General features: G+C 43.1%; 1 protein-coding gene across 1 annotated transcript in view; it reads right to left on the reverse strand.

Annotated features, from left to right (window-relative positions):
* The window catches only part of CDH19 (cadherin 19), a 63342-nt gene that overhangs the window by 30145 nt on the left and 12360 nt on the right, over positions 1–20837 (reverse strand). Inside the window, exons 3-6 of the mRNA XM_077809073.1 lie at positions 5492–5611; positions 3873–4037; positions 1885–2069; positions 291–544 (exon numbers count right to left, since the gene is read on the reverse strand). Coding sequence (XP_077665199.1) covers positions 291–544; positions 1885–2069; positions 3873–4037; positions 5492–5611 — 724 coding nt within the window. The remainder of the gene's footprint in view (positions 1–290; positions 545–1884; positions 2070–3872; positions 4038–5491; positions 5612–20837) is intronic.

Below are 20837 nucleotides of genomic sequence, written 5' to 3' on the forward strand. Positions count from 1 at the left end.
GAAGAATTGATTTACAAAACCCATTTATTCAGGCTTTGTACAGGGGTCAGGATTAAGCCCAGAGGGAGGAAATGACATTTTACTATTCCAGACTATTTGGCTTAAGGATATCCAGGCTATCATAACGTAGGTGAACTTTAGTTCAGTCGTGAAGCACAGACCTGTGTAATGGAAAAGAGTCCCCTGGGAATTTTTCTCACTTGAATAGTCTTGGGGCCCCTTTGATATCTCAGCCCTGTTTTTTAAATCATTTCTTCCTAGCATACCTATTTACATTGTACAGTGTGTACCTGATGGGACTGTTGGCATTGTCTGGATCTCTGGCAGTGATAGCACCAACCAAGGAACCATTTGTGGCCCCTTCAGCGATTTCCATCACATAGTTCTGTGAGGTGAAAACTGGAGGCTCATCAGCATCTTCCACACTGATCTTGATAATGGTTGTGTCTTCAAAGGGCCCTTCCTTCATAAAACGGCCATCCATTTGCCTGTTGACTGCTTTTGCTCTAACACTGTATCTCCTTTTGCTCTCATAATCCACTCTCTGTCGACAAACAAAGTGGGAAGTGGAATATTCCTTCTTCTTTTTTTTTTTTTAGAATTTTAAAATTAATAATACATTAATGACTGATGTAAGATTAAAGACAAGAAACAGTGGTACACTTCTTTTGGGAATGTTTTAAAAGCAGTTACACACACACACATATACACACACTGCAATAACAGTTTAATTATTAATCTGTCTTACTTTAGTTTGCTTTCACTATTAAAGATTGATTTCCTTGGCTTGCTCTGATGTTATGATTTAATAGTATTGTAATGGATAGCTTCCTTTACTTTGTCACTTATGTCTAATGTAGGTTTTATGTTCTTAATGCCTGTAGAGTTAACACTATACAATACATCATATGAATTTTCATGTAGAATAAGGGGAATTAATTAATTTTCAGATGCTCAGACTGAGTTTATTAAAGTTTAGTCTTCAGAAAAAATAACTCTGCCTCCCCTTTAAAAAAACAAATGAAGAATAACTCTCTGACCATACTGTCTGTCCTACTATCTGTTTAGTCAGGATTAGTAATACAAACTATAAAAGGAAATATTAGCGAAATAGCTTCCTTTCCTTGTAACTGTTCCAAATGGGCAAAAGACAGCAACATCAAATTCTTTAGTCTCCCATACTTCACAGAAGTGCTGACATTGTCTCAGTAAATACCTTGTGCTCTCTAGCTCCATCACAGAATATTTTTTGGCTTTTCATACCATGAGAACACAGGTAACCAACTCAGTGAACTTACTTTCTGTCTTTTCCCTCCTCTTCAAGGTTTAAAATGAAAACTTGTCATCAGTTCAATTCTAGTAGCTAACTCTTTTTCTCCCTATGTGATGCTAAAGTAAGTCCCATATACAACTGAAGCTTCCTGAGTATGTTTCAGTGAAGAAATCATAACACTTTTCACTAATACACAGAAGTACCTTCCATCTCAAGATCTTAACATTCTTTACTAACAGTGAGTTATGCCTCAGAACACTCCTCTCCAATTATTCTTTCCATTTTACAGGTGAGGAAACAAGGCACAGAGAGATGAAGACATTTTCCCACAATCACATAAAGAGACAATTACAAAGCTGGGAATAAAACCCAGATATCCAGACCCCAACTGCTTGAGCCACAAACCAAAAATATCATTCTACTTTCTAAGCTAGTGAGGTTGTTTTTCCCCACATCTTTCCAGATCCTATTTTCAGTCAGATTATTAGTGGTTAAAGAAGCCAGATAGAAAAACATGGAGACAACAACATGCAGTGTTGTTGTTTTAGTAGTAGTTATTATTTTAAAAGATTATGATATGTGTCATTTTAGTGAGTTTTTTAATGCCTCACCTCTTTTAATATAACAATTCCTTCTTGGGTCTCATTGTTAGTAATGATGTCAAAAACAAGTGACTCATCTCCTTCGATGACATAATTCATGGCTGCATTCTCCCCTATGTCGCTGTCTTCTGCCATGATTTTGCCTATGGTAGAGCCCGCTGGTGCTGCCTCAGAGATATTCATGTAGTAGAACTCTTAAAGAAACAGCCAAGTACCTTTAGATTAAATATTGTCAACTTTGTCAACAATCTGTAACAGTTGAAAGCAGTGGTATGCAACCTGTGGCCTGGGGAATAGTAGTGGCCGTTGAAACACTCACCTGAGGCCATGGGGGGGGGTGACTATTTAAGAAAAAAATGTTTGCCTGAATATAAATTGAAAATATGTCTCCTGAGCTGGGTAATGTGAGTTTCAAAGGGAAGTGTTTGAATCAGCATCATTCCCATGAGGAAGCACTAGGGGGCAGCAACTCCATAACTGCATCACAACTGCTCCCCTGCTGCCTGGGAAACCACTCTGAGGTGAGCTGGGAGCAGATTCTGTCATATTCCTGCTAGAGCTGCTCAGCAGTGACCCTGTTGCTAGCCTGCTACTTTGCAGGAATAGGGATCGAGTAAGTCCCTGCAGCTGCAGCTGCTCAGCAGTCCTGACACCCTAACAAGCCAGCTGGGATGCCTGATGGACTGCCTTGCCTGATTCGTTGAGGAAGCCAACAGGCTGGTTCTTAAACTCAGCAGCAGCGGTAGCTCACTGGCTGCTCAACGCCCACACCCTCTCTGCCTCCCTGTGCTTGTCTCTCGCTAAGCCCTGCTCCTCTTTTGCTCCTCCACAGCTCCAGTCCAGATCCTACCCTGCACCAAGCATTGTTCCCCTCCTGTCCTCCTGCTCCTAGCAAGCCAGTTCTGACCTTTGGCTCTGCTTGCTGGTTCTGGCATTTGGACTCCGACCACTAGCCCTGACTCCTACTCCAACCACTAGGCCTAACTGCCTACAGCTCAGTCTCCTGGCCAAGCGAAGGGAGGAGAGAGAAGATTAAGGTTCTACACTGCCTGTTTTCTTGCTAGATTGTGGGATCCATAGGGAGGACAGCATAGCAGCTCAGTTGCCTATGCCTGAGCAGAGGGAAATAGAATATTGATTGTGGCCCTGTGGCCTTTTTAAACTGCTGGATGAAATCTTAGCTCAGTTGAAATCTATGGCAAAGCTCACATTAACTTCAGTGGGACTAGGAATCCAGCTGTTAAGTTTAATTCTAATGCTGAAAAGTTGGACCCAACTGGTTTACAGTATTTGAATGGTGTGCACTTGCAACATCATTATTATTTACTGTAGGTTTCTGAATAAAAAGTATCTAAGTCCGAATTATTTCCCACCACTTCATTCTGAAACCACCTTTGTTTCCCACACTTTTACAATTAACCTTTATTTCAGATCAGTGACCACAGGGTGCAGAAAACCAGTGGTGTGAAAGCTCCTCTCTACATATGCACACTCTGGGAAGACTGCCATTAAAATATAGATCTCTGTATTAATCTAGCATAGTGTGCTTCTTTCTCCTGAATGCAGCTGCATGCTACTAGTTCAGTTTGTATTTATTGTTTAAGTAGTCAGTCCTGAAATAAAGAATTTTTATCCTCAGATAAACATAATTTTACTGTTGTCAATATATTAACAGTAATAAAGAAAAAATATTCCCTAAATCCCAAGAGAAAAAAACTCCTTTTTTGTATTTAACTTCCCTAAAGTAGGTATCTTTTTTATCTCAAAACTATAACAAAACATAGCACTGGCTTGAGCTCTCAAGATATTTAGTCCAGGTTATTTTTTTTATGGAAAAGTTATTGGTTTATCAATCTTTTATTTGACTATATGAGACAAAAGGCAAAATGTAGATCTGATCTAAATGGGTATACCACTGAACTCACTGACATTGCACTAGGTCTAAATTTTCCCCACAGTTTCTTGTGTAATAATAAAACTTCTTGGCATTTACTCACTTTGTTGAAATTTGGGTTTGTTGTCATTGATGTCAGAGAGGTTGATGGTTACAGTTGCAGTTCCTGAAAATCCACCCATTTGCCCAACCATATCTTTGGCTTGGATAATGACAAAATATTGCTCCTTAGTTTCTCTGTCCATTTGGGAAGAAATTCTAATGACACCTGGAAGATACAGTTAGCTAAGCACATTATTTACAATATCTGACCGGACATTAAGAGTACAAAAAGAAGCACCAGATTTGGTAGCACTAAGAGCTCTCACAATTCATAACATCTGCAGGCTGAGCTTATTCTTCCATTCCCACACTCCCACCCATGTGCCACCGTCCCATCATACTTTATTGCAGGGGTTCCCTGCACCCTCCATCCCTTCCCTCATGCCAAGGGCTCTGGGTGATGCCTTTCCACCATGCAAGAGTTTCCTATTCCCCTATGCCAGGGCTCTGTATGCATCCCCATTCCCCCATGCTAGGGATTCTATGTGCCCCCTCCCCATTTGCCCTTCCCCCACACAATGCCCCCCATTCTCTGCTCATGCCATTTTAAATTTTATTGGGAGGATGGACAGAAATGGGATATTGTTATGCTCAAAGGCATTAATTGGTGCCATCAACCAGTGGTTTAATCATTATACAGTTGCAGAGGTACTTGAAGGTGGGTTAAACAGAGTAAAGGGGGCTACACATGTCCCTCGTGGTCCCCCATACCAATAGGGTTCTGCTCATTGGTTCATAGAATATTCCCTGAAGTTTTGGAATTGATCAGATTCTGTGTTGAAAAGCTGTTGTGTTACATACAAATAGACAGACAGACAAACAGACAAATGCCATCAAGTTTTAAGTAGATGGCCACAGCCAATAATATACATACTAATTAGTTCATAGCACATGTGGCCTTGTGCTGGAAGTTAGGGCTTCTTGTTTTATATATCTCGGGTATCCCACTGTCTCACTTTCACCTTTTAGCAAGTCTTTTAACTTTCTGTGCTTCCGCTTACTCATCTCTGAAATGAGAATAATAATATTCCCTACTTCAGAGAAGTATTGAGGCATAAATAAATTATGCTGATTAAATTTTGTTTGAGGTGTTAAGCATAAAATCTTATAGACTTGGGAGTATTATTATTATATGTCCTGGAATTTAATGTTTGCATCGTGACTATTATTTGAACCAGTTTTATATATGTCTTAAAAAATAGAGAGATATCTGAAATGTCTCGCAGGCTGAAATTTTCTTAGATTTATGTGAAATGTATTCCATTTTATTTAATGAAGTGACTATGGGCGCCATCCAAAAACAACTGAAGTAAATATGACTCATTCTATTGACTTAAATGGTCTCCAGATCGGGCCCTAAGGGCTTGATCCTGTATTAGTCAAGTCAATGGGAGTTTTTCCATTCACTTGAGCAGGAGCAGTATCAAGCCATAAATCAGGAGACATTCAGATACTACAGTTGTGGGTGCTACAGGTAGGTAGATTGTCTGATCTGAGGAAATTATATTTGTGCTCTCTTGAGAAAATAAGATTACAATCTATTGTAATTTTTATCTGACACACAGCTATTTTAGGAGAGTTCATGAATTAAGCTTGGGTTATAGGAAGATCTAACAATACCTGTCTTTGGCTCCACAGAGAAGTAGGGCTGTCCTTGCAAAATACTGTAAAGCAACCGGGCACTATTGCCATAAGCAGGATCATCTCCATCTGTAGCTGTAACCTGTATCACCGAAGTACCTGAAAAGAAAAGAAGTGAAATAAGAAATTTCTTATATATATATATATATTTGTTTAAAATGAAATGACTGTTTGCCATATAAATAACATATAAATCTCTCGTGGCATATCTATAGCTTTTAACGAGTGTCTGATTCTCTCTTCTTGTCTCATCTTTGTCTACATCTTTTTTTTTTACCCATTTTATTTAATATAAAACAATTCATGCTGTATGGAACCCACCCTAGATATTCAGTACTGGCCAACTACCACCCAGTGTCAGACGTCTCATTCCTGAGCAAGCTCATAGAGAAGCTAGCAAAAGGCCAACTAAATGCTCATCTAACTAAAGCTAACATTCTAAACCATGCATAATCTGGATTCTGGTGAGCACTTGGAACTGAAACTGCCTTAATGGTACTGATGGTTGATCTTCTGCTGTCAATGGATAGAGGACAGACAACCATTATCATCCTCCTGGACCGCTCTGCAAGATTCAACACTGTTTACCACAAGATTCTGCTGTCTTACCTGAGAGAGATGCAAGGGTTCAGGGTAATGCACTAAGATGGTTTGAGTCCTTCCTGGAGGGATGCACATAATGAGTAATGATGGGAAACTGCACCTCCACCACTAGACCTGTTACTTGTACAGTCCCAGAAGGATCAATTCTTTCTCTGGTTATTTTCAGGATTTACACACAAACACTAGGTGAACTAGTCAAATCAAAACTTAAATGACAGCAATATGCTGAAGATACACAGCTGTACCTATCCTTCAACACATCTGACCATATCACAACCACCATCAAAAAGGCCCAATGTTTGGATGAGATCAGCTCTTTGATGAAGAAAAGCTGGCTGAAGCTGAGGCTGATCAAGACGGAGGTGATGCTGGTAGGCAGAGGACAAGATTTCAACGAGTTTGCAACCACAGTGTACCCACAATTGGTCAATTCAGTCCGTAAAGGAGTACTCTTATATTCCTTTCTGAGGTTGAGCTCTCACATATCAGCATCTACAAATAAGATTTTCTACCATCTCCATCTTGCTTGGAAACACCATTCCATCTTGGTGCATGAAGACCTGGCCTCTGTCACCGCTCCACTGGATTACAGCTTCAAATACAGTTTCAATGAAGACACACAAATGAGGGTCATTCTTGTCAGTTGCCAGCTTGTGCAGATCAAGGAGTGACTGGTTCACATTCTTTTCCAAGTGCAAGGCACACTCCATTGCTGTCAACCCTGGTCATGAATCCTTCAGCACTTAGGAAACGCCAAGTAGTTCAGAATGTTGTAGCACATCTCCTCAGCAACAAAGGCTGCTACAAATACATCAAACCCACCTTCCACTCTCTATAGGCTTCCCACATAATTTAAAAACAAGTTAAAGGTCTTTGGTCCTTATCTTCAAAGCACTCCATGGCCTAGGCCCAGGGTGTCTAAAAAAACCATCTGAAGCTCTGGGACAAAGACTGTGGTTGACAACTATGTTCCTGTGACACAGCTGGACTCTCAAAATTAAGAGTAAATCTTGTCTGTGCAGGAGACAAAATCTCCAGAAACTGTCTAAGGCTGTGGAATTAACTCCTCCAGGAAGTAGGGACTATTACAAACCACTTCACATTTTTGCTCCAGTGCAAGGCTCATTTCTTTGATCTTGCCTTCTAACAGAACTACATAGCAGCAGTATGTGTTTATATATATAAGGTACACACTGCCAAAACAAGACACTCTACTGGAGAGCAAATGAGAAAACAAACCTGTGATAGATATGTAGTCATGCTGCTTAATGCAGTACTGGAAGGTGCTCAGGTACTATGGTGATGAGTGTGGTATAAAAACCTATATAACTTAGAATAGAATAGTACACTGTACCTTACTTCTAACTAGGGTGACCAGACAGCAAGTGTGAAAAATCGGGACGGGGGTGGGGGTTAATAGGAGCCTATATAAGAAAAAGACCCCAAAATCGGGACTGTCCCTATAAAATTGGGACATCTGGTGACCCTACTTCTAACCATTTCATGTACCCAGCTATGTCATCCTGCAGTTCAGAGAGAGAATGGAAGAGTGTATATTCCAAAAATAGGCTCAATAGAAGGCTTAATATTTCTTCTCTTCTTCAGCCTCTGTTCTGGTTCCATTCTCCTTTTCTATTTATATTAAAAAGAAAGATTAACTTGCGCCTTTCCAGTGGGATTTTTATCTCTATATTGGCAAATACTGTATATTGTCCTCAGTTTTTTTCTAATTTATGATATGTGAATGGGCTACTTTCAGATTTATTTTCCATTGGATATGTTTAAAGATGTTTTATTAAAGTGTTCCACATAAAAAACAAGCCAAAACAAAAGACGAATATTGTATGAACCTCTAATTTAAAACCTACAGAGGAGCTGATAGAAAAAAAACTGTTAACAAGCAAAGCAGCCAGGAAATAGAACAAGACTCTGATAGCATTTTATATCCTTGAGGCCTTTAATGAGCCTTTCCTACTGCAAAAGAGATAGCAAAATCAATCTAGAGAACATGATTTCATCTCTAGTTGGGAGTCAGTCATGTCCTAGATCCAAAATTGACAACATCCCCATGGGCCATCCATGGGGATATCCTTGCAAAGAAATATTCCTCAGCATCATCATTTTATAATAAAATGATTATGTTTATCTTATTTCTTACCTGATTTCTATATAAGAATACAAATAGCTACCTCACTTGAGGAAAAACAAGACCTAGAGCCACTTTCCATGACTTTCTGACATATGATCACATTATAACATCTTATCATAAGACAGTCTCTCCCATTGCATGTTTTCTCTGATAATTAAGTCAGCAACACCCAGAGGGTCTGGGGTCATGAGTGTAAAATACAGTATCCTCTCAACATATCTTGCTCTGAGTGGAGGCCACTCTCTGGATACTAAAATACTCTTTTAGAAACTTCTCAGACTAAAGAATCAGTAACTTGGCTACTCTGAAGCAAAATGCTGTTCCTTTGCTGTTGACTTCAAGAGCAGTTCTGTGTCTAGAGCAAGTACAGAATACCACCCTCAGAACATGCCTATAATATCAGTCTCAGAGTGAAACTAATCGGGACATCTGGGGGTGGAGAGAAGAGAGATCCCCCCCCCCCCCACACACACACACTCTCGTGGCCTTTAGGTGTATATGTGGCACTTTTTCAAGCGTATTATGCAGAATCAACTCTACCTATAGGCAGACTAAGCAGCTGCCTAGGGCTGCAAATTTTGAGGCCTCAGATGGGCAGAAATGGTATAAGTGGCAGTGGTGATGGCGTGGTATGAAGATGGTAGCGCTGCCCAGTGCAGGGGGTGGCTGGGGCTCTGAGCAGCCAGAAGTGGTCCTCTACTGCACTAGGGGGAAGTGCTCCTGCCCCTTTCCCAGGGGCTCCAATGAGCAGGAAGCTTCCCCCAAATAAGCTGTGCCTGCTGAGGAAGCACTCTTGCCCCTCCCCCCAGCCACTCCCCACCCCCCTAGCAAATAAGATTATGGGTACTACCAGGAGCAGCCCTGAGCTGTTCGGCACCTGTGTCTGAGATTGGGGCTGTGGCTACAAATGCAGTGACCCACCTAGCTCTATGTTGGTGCCAGCCTGCACCTGCTGCTCTGCACTCAGTCTCTGTGGATCTTGCTGCCCCAGCTGCTGCTGCCACCACTCTGGGCTCATGCTACTGCTGCTGGTGGGGCAGGCAGGGGAGGGAGGCTGGGGCTGTGGAGTATGGGGGGACGGGAAGGGGGCCCCATTGTGGTTGAATTGAGCAGCTCCAGGGACAGAGTTGAAAGGGCTAGATGTGGAGTGTGTCCTTGGCCCCAGGGGATGGAGGATACCATGAAGCATTTCAGGGAACAGATGGGGAATGCTATAACGGTGCAAGGCAGAGGGGAGGTGCAGTCAAAATCAAGGGATGCATCAACCACACTTTTTCGACCGATTATCCCCCTAATTGCAAAATCCAGCTCTGCCACTGATCAAACTAGTGTTATATACATCTTTCTATTGCTGGTGAGAAATTTCAAAGATAAATTGACAGGTTAATCTTCAACAACCGGAAATATTTGAGGCTTTCAACTTCAGAAGCAACACCCTTCTCAAACATGACTGATGAGTAAGGGGTGTATATATATCTATACACTCAAGTACATAAATGTTAACTCAAAACAAACTGTGATCTAGAAACAGAAGGTCACCAGAGATCAGTTTCACTGAACCACTCCTGCATATGAAAAACACTGTTAAGCATGAAAATAATGCAGCCCTTTTGAAGTAACTGAGTATTAATATTGACAAAAGCTACCACTGTGGATAATCCAGTGGATACAGTGTATGATTGATGCCATCTCTGAAACAGGAACCAAAATATAAAAAGTAAAGCTCAGAAATGTGCTATTTTATGGGATTATATTTAATAGATCGGGGATATAGATACACAGAAAAAGAGATTGCTTATGTGACTGCAATATGATGATTACAGCCTGTTGGATCTTATTCAGTTAAGGCCATGTTTTATTTTCTACTCATTTTATTAAAAAATGAATACTTGAAGCTGTGATTTGTAGTACTACCCATTTGGGCAGCTCCAGTCCAATCCCTCCGGTTCTGTGTTGGGTCTGCTGAGGTATAGAAGCAGGCAAGGAAGGGCTAAGGAGCATGGAGCTCATACAGGTGGGCTCTGCCAGGCCTAGGTGCAGGGTATAAAAGGAGAAGTAAGCAAGTGGTGGTAATCTGGTAAAGAGAGGCCAGGCTCAAGGCAGGGGTAAATGCTCCTCTCCTTCTTGAACCTCAGATGGAGGAGAACTTCCATTTTAAAATGTGGAATATATTTTTGAAAGGGATGGGCTTTATTTTGGGATTGGCTTCTCACATCTCCCAAGAAATGAGATTTCACATCATAGATTAAATGTGGACTTGGTACTAGGCAGCCCAATAAGGAGAGATTCCTTTCCAATTTTGAATTGCTCACCTCAAGTGGAAGATATTTCTGTATGGGTATTACCATACAAAAGCAAGAAGTTACCTCAGTGGAATAGTGCTTCATTAAACGTGTCAACATGAGCAGTTATGCCTGAATAATAAAAAGTTGCCACTGCTACTTAGCATCCCTGAAACAATAGTATAAACAATACTTTCAGCTTCCTCTTTGGAATTAAAAAATAAATCAGCAAATACAAATGTTGTACTTTATACTAATGGGCTCACACATTTTTAAGCAATTTTCTGAAGTTCCAGGAGTAAAATGACATAACTGATGGCCTAATTGGTATTGTTCAGAGTTATGATACCATTTATGGAAGTATCATTTACGCAGGAATGGAAGTTTGGAAAGGACAATGAACTTGACTTCAGTATGCCGAAGATGCAAGTTACTCAGACATACCCATCAGCTTTCACACACTTGTGTCTTTGAATACAATACAGTTAGATTACACAATACTGATAAAACAGTTCAGACCCAAATATGTGTTTTATGTGTTCAAACATAGATCTAGTTAATAAATCTATTTACACTTTCTTTATGATACTACTTTACCATCTAAGTTGGGTACACTGCTTTCCGGTACGTTCTCTTTAAAGATAAAACTGTTCTCTTTATTATTGGTGCCTCCTATGGTGCAAACATCAGTGTCGTTTACCTATTATAACATATTAGGTAGCTACAGGAGAGTCATATAGGAAATATCTTTTTGTTTTTCTAACTAGGCCCCAAATAGATTAAAAATATTACATATTGATATATCATTGAATCTGACTCCTACCCATTCTATAAGATGTACTGCATTTGTAGGAGTTTAATAGCACTATGGGAAGCACTTTATGTAAAATCATACCAAATGCCTGAGGGAAAACCATAGTCTTGTACTCCCAAAAGAGTCCATTTACTGATACATGTTTCATTTACTATGACACTTGCATAACAAATCCTAATAAAATTTAAATCCCACAGATGTGGGAGATCTTAGAAAGCATACTCTTATGCTAATTTTCATTTATGTTCATATAAATATTAGTACTTGAACCTAACTTTGGGCTAAATTTTCCAGTGTATGTGGCAGGTCAGTGTTGGGGGCAAGGACATTCTGTGTCATACTAGGGAAAGTAATGCATTATTGTCTTTGGCTAGGCAGTGCTTTCTGTCACCTTATTTTCCTTGGTCTGTGCTTGTCTGCCGGCAGAGAACTCTTTCCCAAATGCAGAAGATGAGCACAGAGCCTTGTAGTGCTGTTTCCTCACTAGGTGATGCCCAGATCTGAAGGGAACCTAAGCTAAAAGATAAAAGCAAACTGACATGCTTAACTCAGCCAAGGGAAATTCTATGTCTGCTGTGAGAGAAGAACTGGTTTGCTGAACTGATATGGGGTTGATGTCACAAAGCTTTGCTGTTTCCAGTCTCCATCTGCTGGCAGGTTAGAGGACCCTTTACTGGAAATAATGTTTTAGGATGCTGTCATAAATATAAAGGGAAGGGTAAACCCCTTTGAAATCCCTCCTGGCCAGGGAAAAGCTCCTCTCACCTGTAAAGGGTTAAGAAGCTAAAGGTAACCTCGCTGGCACCTGACCAAAATGACCAATGAGGAGACAAGATACTTTCAAAAGCTGGGAGGAGGGAGAGAAACAAAGGGTCTGTGTCTGTCTATATGCTGGGTCTTGGCCGGGGATAGACCAGGAATGGAGTCTTAGAACTTCTAGTAAGTAATCTAGCTAGGTATGTGTTAGATTATGATTTCTTTAAATGGCTGAGAAAAGAATTGTGCTGAATAAAATAACTATTTCTGTCTGTGTATCTTTTTTGTAACTTAAGGTTTTGCCTAGAGGGGTTCTCTATGTTTTTGAATCTAATTACCCTGTAAGATATCTACCATCCTGATTTTACAGGGGGGATTTCTTCATTTCTCTTTACTTCTATTTTTATTAAAAGTCTTCTTGTAAGAAACTGAATGCTTTTTCATTGTTCTCAGATCTAAGGGTTTGGGTCTGTGGTCACCTATGCAAATTGGTGAGGCTTTTTATCCAACATTTCCCAGGAAAGGGGGGTGCAAGTGTTGGGAGGATTATTCATTGTTCTTAAGACCTAAGGGTCTGGGTCTGTAGTCACCTAGGCAAATTAGTGAGGCTTTTTACCAAACCTTGTCCAGGAAGTGGGGTGCAAGGTTTTGGGAAGTATTTTGGGGGGAAGGATGCGTCCAAACAGCTCTTCCCCAGTAACCAGTATTAGTTTGGTGGTGGTAGCGGCCAGTCCAAGGACAACGGGTGGAATATTTTGTACCTTGGGGAAGTTTTGACCTAAGCTGGTAAAGATAAGCTTAGGAGGTTTTTCATGCAGGTCCCCACATCTGTACCCTAGAGTTCAGAGTGGGGGAGGAACCTTGACATGGTGGCATAGTGGTGGGATTAACCTGAAATCATTTTGAGATCCAGTTGAGATTTTCTGAACTAGAAATACAGATTTTAAAAAGAATTGTTTTTTTCCTGTGGAAAGGAAGTCCAGAAAGCAGCTGAAACTGAAAGCAGCTTGTTTTTTCTCTGCTTTGTGGCCAAGCAGAGACAAAAGGGGATTATCTTGTGAATTGCAGGTTTTCTTTGCCTGGAGGCAGAGTACTTAACTCCTGCAGGGAAATTCACAGTCTTCCAACCCAGAGTTTTTTTTTTTTTCTTTTCTTCCTAAAAGTAAATAGGGGGTGTGTGTTCTACCAATTTGCTTTTTCTTTGGGCTGGGTAAGCAGGTTTCCAAGTAGTTGGAGGTTTTTTGCTTTAATTTGGGCCCAGAGCAGAGACAAGGGAATTGTCTTTTTCAGTAGGCTGACAATCACTATCAGAGAATAGGTATTCTATTCCAGCACAGCAAAATTTTACAGCCAAGTTTTGTTTGTTTATTTCTAAACCTCGGGTGTAAAGTTAGTTAAAAACAGAGAGGTTAGAATGACCAAATCCACAGCTCGACTACAGCTGGAATTAGCCAAATTTCAGGCTGAGGAAAAACAAAGGGAACATGAAAGACAGATAGAACTCATGCGGCTGGAGAAGGAGGTACAGGAGGCTGCCCACAAGAGGGAAATGGAGGCAAGGAAGCATGTGGAGGAGGAGAAGGAAAAAGAGAGGAAGCATGTGGAGGAGGTGGAGAGGATAAAGGCCCAGCAGAATATACCAACAAACCCTAGCAATCCTTCTCCAGGTACCACTTCCCATCCCAGAAAGTTCCCCACCTACAAGGCAGGTGATGATACTGAGGCCTTCTTAGAAAACTTCGAAAGGGCCTGCCTTGGGTACAACATCTCTACTGACCAATACATGGTAGAGCTGAGGCTGCAACTCAGTGGACCCTTAGCTGAGGTGGCAGCTGAAATGCCTAAAGAACACATGAACAAGTATGAACTGTTTAAATCCAAGGCGAGAGTCAGAATGGGGATAACACCCGAGCAGTCTCGTCGGAGGTTCAGAGCCCTAAGGTGGAAACCAGACATGTCATTTACCCGACATGCCTACCACATTGTGAAACATTGGGATGCCTGGATATCAGGAGCAAGTGTTGAATCTCCAGTAAATTTGCCCTTCCTAATGCAAATGGAACAATTCTTAGAGGGTGTTCCTGAGGAAATAGAAAGATACATCCTAGATGGGAAACCCAAAACTGTAATCGAGGCAGGAGAGATTGGAGCCAGATGGGTGGAGGTGGCAGAGAAGAAGAAAACTGGTCGCAGTTGGAGCAGAGACCAGAAGGGACCACCCCAGACCACACCCTATTACCGGGGGCCGCCCAAGGCCCCACCTACCTCCCAAAGAACCCTCCAGACCCCTTATCGTCCCACCACCCCGTTCTCCAGCAACCCTCCTCGCCCCAGTGACCCGTCAGCTGGACGATGTTTTAAATGTAACGAGCTGGGGCATGTAAAGGCCAACTGCCCCAAGAACCCCAACAGATTACAGTTCATTGCACCGGAATCACCCCAGAGGTCTGCAGGCCCAGATACCTCCCAGATACCCTTGGAGCGGAGGGAAACTGTGAGTGTGGGCGGGAAGAAGGTCACCGCGTGGAGGGACACCGGAGCACAAGTGTCAGCTATCCATGCTTCCTTAGTGGACCCCAATTTAATCAACCCAGAGATCCAAGTGACGATTCAACCCTTCAAGTCCAACTCTTTCAATTTGCCTACAGCCAAGTTGCCTGTCCAGTACAAGGGCTGGTCAGCAACATGGACTTTTGCAGTCTATGATGATTATCCCATCCCCATGCTGTTGGGAGAAGACTTGGCCAATCATGTGAAGCAGGCCAAGAGGGTGGGAACAGTCACCCGCAGCCAGGCTAAACAAGCCGTGAGGCCTAGCTCTGTTCCGGAAACTTCTATCAGGACCCAGTCAGAGGTGATGGACCCGGACCCCAGGCCAATGTCTGCAACAGCAGTAGTGGATCCAGTCCCAGAGACCCAGACGGAACCAGTCCCAGAACCGGAATCAGCCGAACAACCAACACCAGACCCAGTGTCAGCACTGAATCCAGTACTTGCAACCTCAACACCAGAGGGCCCCACCGACCCTGAACTGGCAGCAGCCAATAACCCGACACAAGAGGCTCAGCCGGAGCCTGAATCCTAACATAGTGCACCAGCGGAGAGCGGTTCACAGTCAACAGAAACAGCTCCATCCCCTATATCGCTTCCAGAGGGACCAAGCCTAGGTCCACAATCCCATGAGGGACTGATGTCTCCAGCATCAAGGGAACAGTTCCAGACCGAACAGGAAGCAGATGAAAGCCTCCAGAGAGCTTGGACGGCGGCACGGAGCAACCCACCGCCTCTCAGCTCTTCTAATCGATCCAGGTTTGTTGTAGAAAGAGGACTTTTATACAAGGAAACTCTTTCTGGGGGACACCAGGAAGACTGGCATCCTCAGAGACAGTTGGTAGTTCCAACTAAATACCGGGCCAAGCTCTTGAGCTTAGCACACGATCACCCTAGTGGCCATGCTGGGGTGGACAGGACCAAAGACCGTTTGGGGGGGTCATTCCACTGGGAGGGAATGGGCAAGGATGTTTCTACCTATGTCCAGTCTTGTGAGGTGTGCCAAAGAGTGGAAAAACCCCAAGACCAGGTCAAAGCCCCTCTCCAGCCACTCCCCATCATTGAAGTTCCATTTCAGCGAGTAGCTGTGAATATTCTGGGTCCTTTTCCGAAAAAGACACCCAGAGGAAAGCAGTACATACTGACTTTCATGGATTTTGCCACCCGATGGCCGGAAGCAGTAGCTCTAAGCAACACCAGGGCTAAAAGTGTGTGCCAGGCACTAGCAGACATTTTTGCCAGGGTAGGTTGGCCCTCCGACATCCTCACAGATGCAGGGACTAATTTCCTGGCAGGAACTATGAAAAACCTTTGGGAAGCTCATGGGGTAAATCACTTGGTTGCCACTCCTTACCACCATCAAACAAATGGCATGGTGGAGAAGTTTAATGGAACTTTGGGGGCCATGATACGTAAATTCGTAAATGAGCACTCCAATGATTGGGACCTAGTGTTGCAGCAGTTGATCTTTGCCTACAGAGCTGTACCACATCACAGTTTAGGGTTTTCCCCATTTGAACTTGTATATGGCCGTGAGGTTAAGGGGCCATTGCAGTTGGTGAAGCAGCAATGGGAGGGATTTACACCTTCTCCAGGAACTAACATTCTGGACTTTGTAACCAACCTACAAAACACCCTCCGAACCTCTTTATCCCTTGCTAGAGAAAACTTACAGGATGCTCAAAAAGAGCAAAAAGCCTGGTATGATAAACATGCCAGAGAGCGTTCCTTCAAAGTAGGGGACCAGGTCATGGTCTTAAAGGCGCTCCAGGCCCATAAAATGGAAGCATCGTGGGAAGGGCCATTCACGGTCCAGGAGCGCCTGGGAGCTGTTAATTATCTCATAGCATTCCCCACCTCCAACCGAAAGCCTAAGGTGTACCATATTAATTCTCTAAAGCCCTTTTATTCCAGAGAATTAAAGGTTTGTCAGTTTACAGCCCAGGGAGGAGACGACGCTGAGTGGCCCGAAGGTGTCTACTACGAAGGGAAATGTGGTGGTGGTGTGGAAGAGGTGAACCTCTCTATGACCCTTGGGCGTATGCAGCGACAGCAGATCCAGGAGCTGTGCACTAGCTACGCGCCAACGTTCTCAGCCACCCCAGGACTGACTGAACGGGCATACCACTCCATTGACACAGGTAATGCTCACCCAATTAGGGTCCAACCTTACCGGGTGTCTCCTCAAGCTAAAACTGCTATAGAACGGGAGATCCAGGATATGTTACAGATGGGTGTAATCCGCCCCTCTGAAAGTGCATGGGCATCTCCAGTGGTTCTAGTTCCCAAACCAGATGGGGAAATACGTTTTTGCGTGGACTACCGTAAGCTAAATGCTGTAACTCGCCCAGACAACTATCCAATGCCCCCCACAGATGAACTATTAGAGAAACTGGGACGGGCCCAGTTCATCTCTACCTTGGACTTAACCAAGGGGTACTGGCAGGTACCGCTAGATGAATCTGCCAAGGAAAGGTCAGCCTTCATCACACATCTCGGGCTGTATGAATTTAATGTACTCCCTTTCGGGCTGCGAAATGCACCCACCACTTTCCAAAGACTTGTAGATGGTCTCCTAGAGGGATTAGGAGAATATGCAGTCGCCTACCTTGACGATGTGGCCATATTTTCGGATTCCTGGGCAGACCACCTGGAACATCTACACCAAGTCCTTGAGCGCATAAGGGAGGCAGGACTAACTGGTAAGGCTAAGAAGTGTCAAATAGGCCTAAACAGAGTGACTTACCTTGGACACCAGGTGGGTCAAGGAACTATCAGCCCCCTACAGGCCAAAGTGGAGGCTATCCAAAAGTGGCCTGTCCCAAAGTCAAAGAAACAGGTTCAATCCTTCTTAGGCTTGGCCGGTTATTACAGACGATTTGTACTGCACTACAGCCAAATCGCTGCCCCACTGACAGACCTAACCAAAAAGAAACAGCCAAATGCTGTTCAGTGGACCGGAAAGTGTCAGAAGGCCTTTAACAAGCTTAAAGCGACACTCATGTCTGACCCTGTACTAAGGGCCCCAGACTTTGACAAACCGTTCCTAGTAACCACAGATGCATCCGAGCGTGGTGTGGGAGCAGTTTTAATGCAGAAAGGACCTGATCAAGAATTCCACCCTGTAGTGTTTCTCAGCAAAAAACTGTCTGAGAGGGAAAGCAACTGGTCAGTCACTGAAAAAGAATGTTACGCCATTGTCTACGCTCTGGAAAAGCTATGCCCATATGTTTGGGGACGGCGTTTCCACCTGCAAACCGACCATGCTGCACTGAAGTGGCTTCACACCGTCAAGGAAACTAACAAAAAACTTCTTCGGTGGAGTTTAGCTCTCCAAGATTTTGATTTCGACATCCAACATATCTCAGGAGCTTCTAACAAAGTGGCTGATGCACTCTCCCATGAAAGTTTCCCAGAATCAACTGGTTAAAATAGTCCTTGAGATGTGGAAAATATTGTTAGTCTTTATGTACTTGGTAATATATTTAGAGATGCATGTGTCTTATTAACTCTGTTTTCCTAGAGCTCCAGGAAGAAATCCCAGCCAGTGTTTCACCCTAGCTGAGATTTGGGGGGCGTGTCATAAATATAAAGGGAAGGGTAAACCCCTTTGAAATCCCTCCTGGCCAGGGGAAAGCTCCTCTCACCTGTAAAGGGTTAAGAATCTAAAGGTAACCTCGCTGGCACCTGACCAAAATGACCAATGAGGAGACAAGATACTTTCAAAAGCTGGGAGGAGGGAGAGAAACAAAGGGTCTGTGTCTGTCTGTATGCTGGGTCTTGGCCGGGGATAGACCAGGAATGGAGTCTTAGAACTTCTAGTAAGTAATCTAGCTAGGTATGTGTTAGATTATGATTTCTTTAAATGGCTGAGAAAAGAATTGTGCTGAATAGAATAACTATTTCTGTCTGTGTATCTTTTTTGTAACTTAAGGTTTTGCCTAGAGGGGTTCTCTATGTTTTTGAATCTAATTACCCTGTAAGATATCTACCATCCTGATTTTACAGGGGGGATTTCTTCATTTCTCTTTACTTCTATTTTTATTAAAAGTCTTCTTGTAAGAAACTGAATGCTTTTTCATTGTTCTTAGATCCAAGGGTTTGGGTCTGTGGTCACCTATGCAAATTGGTGAGGCTTTTTATCCAACATTTCCCAGGAAAGGGGGGTGCAAGTGTTGGGAGGATTATTCATTGTTCTTAAGACCCAAGGGTCTGGGTCTGTAGTCACCTAGGCAAATTGGTGAGGCTTTTTACCAAACCTTGTCCAGGAAGTGGGGTGCAAGGTTTTGGGAAGTATTTTGGGGGGAAAGACGCGTCCAAACAGCTCTTCCCCAGTAACCAGTATTAGTTTGGTGGTGGTAGCGGCCAGTCCAAGGACAACGGGTGGAATATTTTGTACCTTGGGGAAGTTTTGACCTAAGCTGGTAAAGATAAGCTTAGGAGGTTTTTCATGCAGGTCCCCACATCTGTACCCTAGAGTTCAGAGTGGGGGAGGAACCTTGACAGATGCCGAGAAACTAAGGTCTTTGGCTTGGCTCTACTTGCTTTGTCCAGATTCAGGGTGCAATCTCTACACACGATGCAGCAACTGGTAGCCAGTATTTAACACCACTCTGAGTTCTAAAGAGGTTATGAGTGAGGGTAAAGGGGCATGTTCAGCCAATGTGCGTATGGGAGTTGTCTGTAGCAGTATAACTCCTGAAATGACCATGTTGTCAGTGCTGCAGGGGTTCCCACACCATGGTGCACCCCAAGAAAGCTGCTTCATGTGGGTGTCCACAGATCTGCAGGCTTTCACCTAGATTTATGTTCATGACTCGGGGCGATCAGAAGACCATGAATCTATCACTTCTGTAAACCAAGTGTCTCTCCAAGAGGGAAGCATGAAGGGAGTCTCCTCAGAGATCACCCATTCAGGTAAGGTTGGGGGAGTTTACTTTTGTACTTTCTGTGCTAAGGGGAGGATATAGGCTTTAGATCTGTAAAATTTCCCTAGCACTGTCGAAGTACAAGTGCTACATGATCTCAGAGCAGGGATTGGCAATTTTTGGCATGCGGCCCGCCAGGGTAAGCCCCCTGGTGGAATGGGCAGGTTTGTTTACCTGCCTCGTCCGCGGGTTCGGCCGAACACGGCTCCCACTGGCTGCAGTTTTCTGCTCCAGGCCAATGGAAATGGCAGCCAGCATATCCCTCAGCCCGCGCCGCTTCCTGCAGCCCCGATTGGCCTGGAGCAGTGAAATAAGGCAAGTGGAAGGTGAGATTGGCCGAATCTGAGGACGTAGCAGGTAAACAAACAGGCCCTGCCCGCCACGGGGCTTACCCTGGTGGGCTGCGTGCCAAAGGTTGCCGATCCCTGTCTCAGAGGAATATCTTAGATTAAAAGAAACCTTTAACCAAATGGAATATTTAATTCATCTTATTCTATAATCCTGTGATATTAGAATGGAAATATATAATAGATGACTCAGGGGATTGGTTATAGGGTTTTGAACATTTCATTTTATGTGGTCAATTTCTATCCCAGGTCACTAATTATTTTAGAATCATCTAAAAGCAGTTTGCTGGACTATTTGAAATAAGATGAGGCTTTAAAAAAAGTTTCTTGGGAACATGTCTCCACATACCCTCTCTCCCCACACACACACATCACCACTACAATTGGCCCTAACTGTCACCCTTGTTGGCAGGCTCAGCCAAGAGGTCAAGGCCCAAGTTTATTCCTGTGGAGATGTAAGTACCTTATACCCGTCAATGTTGAGGTTAATTGACAGGACAGCGCAAGAAAGCTTTCACAGCTGCACCCCATGTTGTAGCTCTTTGAAGAATTATAGAAAAATATTGAGCCAAAACTCACATGATATAAAGTGGCATTGCTCACGGGCTCCATAGCTGAGGATCTGGCCTACAATCTCTTGATGTGTCACATCAGCACTTTTCATGGACAAGAATTTATCTGTCACATACTTAATGGAAACAAATATACAAATAACACTTAATGTTAATGTACACATGTAAATTCAGAAACCAAAGGGAAGTGAAACATTTTGGTTTAGCCGTTAATTCCTTATTAATTCATCTTCCACTGTGGCATTTTCTAGAATATTTACATTTTAAAACCATTTTTCTTGGGTTACTGATGCCTGTTTATGCTCCTATTTTTATGTTAATTCA

This window comes from Eretmochelys imbricata, chromosome 2 (assembly GCF_965152235.1).
Source record: "Eretmochelys imbricata isolate rEreImb1 chromosome 2, rEreImb1.hap1, whole genome shotgun sequence".
Classification (NCBI taxonomy): domain Eukaryota; kingdom Metazoa; phylum Chordata; order Testudines; family Cheloniidae; genus Eretmochelys; species Eretmochelys imbricata.